General features: G+C 40.6%; 1 protein-coding gene across 3 annotated transcripts in view; it reads left to right on the top strand.

Annotated features, from left to right (window-relative positions):
• LOC122564151 (AP-2 complex subunit beta) overlaps positions 1 to 5,428 on the top strand; it is a 310,855-nt gene that overhangs the window by 7,215 nt on the left and 298,212 nt on the right. For all 3 annotated transcript variants that reach the window (XM_043718785.1, XM_043718786.1, XM_043718784.1), the window contains exon 3: positions 1,617 to 1,722. In XM_043718785.1, coding sequence (XP_043574720.1) covers positions 1,617 to 1,722 — 106 coding nt within the window. The remainder of the gene's footprint in view (positions 1 to 1,616; positions 1,723 to 5,428) is intronic.

The raw sequence follows: 5,428 nt of genomic DNA, 5'->3' as shown, positions 1-5,428 counted from the left end.
CGGGGAGTCCAGAACTAGAGGGCATAGGTTTAGGGTGAGAGGGGAAAGATATAAAAGAGACCTAAGGGGCAACTTTTTCATGCAGAGGGTGTTACGTGTATGGAATGAGCTGCCAGAGGATGTGGTGGAGGCTGGTACAATTGCAACATTTAAGAGGCATTTGGATGGGTATATGAATAGGAAGGGTTTGGAGGGATATGGTCCGGGTGGTGACAGATGGGACTATATTGGGTTGGGATATCTGGTCAGAATGGACGGGTTGGGCCGAAGGGTCTGTTTCCATGCTGTACATTTCTATGACTCCATGACTTACAATTCATCAAGATTTAATTTGATACAAGCAAGGAGCTCAGCTCATGGATGGATTAGTTATTGTGAATGTGAGCCCTTGTGCTCAGCAGATAAATTCCACTGTAGTGAATACCTTTTTCTCAGTGTACCGGGAACTTTTATGCTATTTTTGGACACTTCAGCAGCGAACCAAGTACATTTCTGCTAACTCATTTTGGTTTAGGGATTTATGCAACCAGTTTCTTAGCATTACCATGAGCTTGTCTGTTTTCATGGTACTCAGTATTTGCTAGTGGTGCCTTAATCTGTGGTGCATTTGTTCTTGTCAATGGGTGAGATGGGAAAACACACAACTTGTTTATTTTTTGCATTTCCTGATAAAAATATGCCATATGACATTGTATTGAACTATTAAGTTCTACCATTGGTCTATGTTGAGGAGGTTGACATTGGCTTTGGGAAGTAGTAAGTGTTCTACAGCTCCATCCGAACATGTGAATTAGGAGCTCCTCAAGATTGCTGCACTGTCGCAGTAAGATCATTGATCTGATTGTAAACTGAAATCCACGATAATGATCAATCCTTGCTTAATAAGAGTCTGTTTACCTTTGTCTGAAAAATATTCAAGGACTCTGCTCCCATCACCTTTTCAGAAAGAGAATTCCAAAGACTCTTGAAGCTCTGAAAAAAAATTGCCTCATGTCTACCTTGATTTGGCAGCCCCTCATTTTTAAACAGTGACCCCTAGTCCTAGATTCTCCCATAAGAGGCAAGATTCACTACCCTATCAAGATCATACTTCATATTTTTCAGTTTATTCAGTATAAGTACAGTGCATTACAGCTTCCTCTTTATCCATGGTGCACATTCCCTCCATGAAGAACTCCAATAGACTATTCAAATATGATTTCCCTTGGACAAAATCATGTTGACTTTGCCTGATTTACCTTGAATGTATCCAATTTTCCCTATGACAAATGCTAAGCTAACTGACCTGTAGCCTCCTGCTTTTATTGAATAGAGAGTGGATACCCAAATAACAGCATTCCGGATTCCAGTTCCTGGTCATTGTCCAGGGATTGTGGCAGGATAGTAGAGAGGTTGGTTGATGATGGAGTAAGGGAAGATTGGTTCCAAGATTCAACAGTCTGCTACAATTTATGTGAATAATGGTCTTGGTACCAGTAGATTAGTGATCATTGTGGATCCAGTGAACTTGAGGAGAAGGAATAAAAGGTTGAGAAACAAAGTGAAAGAACTTTCTGCTGCATCTATGGCACGTGATATTCTCCTTAATCTTGTCCACTTTTTTTTAAACATTCCAGGAGAGATATTCGAATTGAAGGCTGAACTGAATAATGAAAAGAAAGAGAAAAGAAAAGAAGCAGTTAAGAAAGTCATTGCTGCAATGACAGTTGGCAAGGATGTGAGGTAAGAATGTGGAATAATCAACTTTTACCTCTGAAGGTTTCTCTCTCTAACCATGGTGGATATTGTGGCCTGTATCTTGCAATCCCAGTAATGGTGAGCATTGAAGATGCTATTGAGCACCACAATGACACCATAACTTGTAGGGAACCTATTTACACTCAAATCTAGAAATTATGCTGTGCCTAACACTGCTGTTTGAGTGTCTGGTGTCTCCTCCACCTGGCTCCTCAGTCCTGCTAGTGTTAGAAACGGCTGTTCAAGGAAAGGAAAAGCAGGAATTGCTAGGGAATGGGAAGGGTGGTGGAACTGCTGGGAAAGCTGCAATTGAAATTACATCAAATAAAAATTGAAAATCATTTAAAATTACACATTCTAATTGGTCATCAACCTGAAATGTTAGCTTTCCATCCCACGATGCTGTCTCATATGACACAGGGATAGCAAGTCAGACCAAATCAGACTTACTAACACTGGATTTGCAACAGAGTGAAATTAAAATATTTGACCCTCAATTGTCCAATTCTAACCAGATTTTAAGAATAACAGATATCATCGCTAGGGTTATAACTGAAACAGAAATTAAATTTGTTGAGCTGGAAGGTTCGTTTTCAGTTGTTTTGACACTATAAACTTTTCAAAACTTGCTAATGCCTATGGGTACAATATTCTAAAACTGGCCTGAAGTTACAGAGCGCCACCCGCAAATAGCTGTACTTCATGCATGAATGCCTAAGGAAACAGGTACTACCTAAATGTCTTAAATACAAACCTCTCCTAAACACCAGACTAGCCAAAAGAATAACAGAGCAAAATGGCAGCAGAATGTTTAAAGAAATGATTAATGATGCCCACAATAAACTCTGTAAACACAACCGGGAAATTTTGCGCCAAAAAAGTTTACTCACTCAAGTGACAGACCATAAATGGACAGACACAGTACAATAAGCCATAGACATTAGACAGTGGCATACACAAAAACTGGAAAAACTAGACAAACTCATACCAAATAACAACATAGACAACACAGAAGTATGGGTAAAAAACTTATCTGACCGACCCTTAACAGACACTGAAAAAGCCTTCTTAGTCAGAGGATTAAATTACAACTTCCAGATGTGGACAAGCAAAATTCCTTAGTAGCATTAGAAACAACACTGAAAGACAACCAACTCACAGAAGAAACCCAGCAAACCATCAGACAGGCAGTTGCACCAACATTAAGCAGGAAAAAGGAAGGAAACACACTCAATACACAGGGAAGCAAAGCACTAGAAGGACTCAAAGATAAAAATATTATTATTCTACCTGCAGGCAAAGGAAGCTTGACAGTCATTTTAAGCCGAACAGACATTGAGAAAGCAAACGCACTGCTTGTAGATACTGACACTTACCAACAGGTGGCGATATATCTGACCCCACAACTAGAGAACCAAATCACAGCCTAACTCAAAAAACCTCAGAAATCTAGAAAATTAAACAAGACAGACTTACAAAAAATGAAATCAGACGGATCCAACATGCCACACTTCTACGGATTATACAAAATTCACAAACCAGGAGCTCCCCTCAGACATATAGTCTCGCTAGCTAAAACACCAACATATAGATTAGCCAAGGAACTACACCAAAGACTAAAACACTTAGTAGAAGATTCACGCCACTCCATTTACTCCACCCAAGAATTCCAGAACACCATCAAAGATACCAAGATAGAAGAGGATGAAATAATGGTCTCCTTTAACATAACAGCCCTGTTCACATCCATCAGCATCAACCTGGCCAAGGAAACACTGACTACCCTGTTAGAAGACCCAACAACATCATCAGCAAGGACAGTATCGTCAAGCTAGTGGACCTATTACCTTACTACCACTTCACTTTCAATAACAAAACCTACAGACAAACCAACAGAATCTCTAATATCAGGGTTCTTAGCAGAGGCAGTAATGCAGAGACTGGAACAAACAGCTCTGCCAACTATCCAATCCAAACTTTAGGTCCGCTACGTGGATGACACCTTTGTCATCACTAACTGAAAAATATTAGAAGAAACCTTCAAGACCATCAATAATACCCTTACTGGCATAAAATTCACAAAAGAGGAGGAAAACAACAAACTAACATTCCAAGATGTCGCAGTAGAGTGAGCAGTCAATGGAGAGCTTCAAACCAGCATCTACTGGAAAACAGCATGTACTGACCAAATACTAAACTAGCGAAGCAATCGTCCCACCACCCAAAAACGATACTGTATTAGAACATTATTTCAATGAGCCACCACACACTGCAGCTCAGAGTAACTACAAAGAGCAGAGGAGAATCACCTACACAGCATATTCAAAAATAACAGGTACCCAATGAACACAGTCTGCCAATTTCTGAACAAAAAAAAACCCCAAACGCACACACAAACCCTAACCACTCTCCCCTACATCAAAGACATCTTTGAAAGACTGCCAGAGTACTCAGACCTCTTGGCATCATGGTTGCTCACAAACCCACCAACACACTAAAATAGCAGCTAATGAACTTAAAAGACGCTATACAGACAACAAGGAGAATGAACATCATTTACAGAATGCCAAGTAAGAACTGTGACAAACAGGCAGAAAACTAGCCACCAGGATACATGAACACAAACTAGCCACAAAAAGACATGACCCACCATCACTGATATCCTTACATACAGATGAGGAAGGGCATCACTTTGACTGGGACAACACATCCATCCTACAACATGCCAAACAGGGACATGCACAAGAATTCCTAGAATGGCATTCCAATCAGAACTCTATCAACAAACACATCGATTTGGACCCCATCCACCACCGTCTGAGAAAAAGAACAGGAAATGACATCACCAACACAGGAAATTGCATCACCAGCCCAAGGAAACCTAAATGCACAAATAGAAAGCGGGACATAATACCATTACTTCATCGGAGGCTCTCAGATGATGTTACCTAGCATGGTGACGAAACATCTGAAAATTACCTTTCAGTTCAGCGAGCATACTTACATCCAAAAATTAAACAATTCATTATTAATATTATAATTGTAGAGCAAAGCTGAATGACATGATGATATGATTATGATTATAATTTAAAACAATTCTTTGATTGTAACCCTCACTCTTGCACACAGCCACAAGTAAGGAATAAATTAAAAAAAGGGAATGAATTGTAATTTGCCAGTTTGCTAGTCATGTCATTATGGAATCATAGAGTCATAGAGATGTACAGCATGGAAACGGACCCTTCGGTCCAACCCGCCCATGCTGACCAGATATCCCAACCCAAACTAGTCCCACCTGCCAGCACCTGGCCCATATCCCTCCAAACCCTTCCTATTCATATACCCATCCAAATGCCTCTTAATTGTTGCAATTGTACCAGCCTCCACCACTTCCTCTAGCAGCTCATTCCATACACGTAACATCATCTGCATGAAAATGCTGCCCCTGAGGTCTCTTTTATATCTTTCCCCTCTCACCCTAAACCTATGCCCTCTAGTTCTGGACTCCCCGATCCCAGGGAAAAGACTTTGTCTATTGTTGGAAGCAGTAACTTTTGTAGTGATTTGGGTCAATCCCCGCTTCGGACAACTGTCTGTGTGGCATTTGCACATTCTCCCAGTGTCTGAGCGGGTTTCCTCCCACAGTCCAAAGATGTGTAGGTTAGGTGAATTTGCCATGCTTAATTGCCCC

The sequence above is a fragment of the Chiloscyllium plagiosum genome, chromosome 28, assembly GCF_004010195.1.
Source record: "Chiloscyllium plagiosum isolate BGI_BamShark_2017 chromosome 28, ASM401019v2, whole genome shotgun sequence".
Lineage (NCBI taxonomy): Eukaryota > Metazoa > Chordata > Chondrichthyes > Orectolobiformes > Hemiscylliidae > Chiloscyllium > Chiloscyllium plagiosum.
Note: the sequence above shows the minus strand (reverse complement) of the source record. Positions and strands in the feature narration are given on the sequence as shown.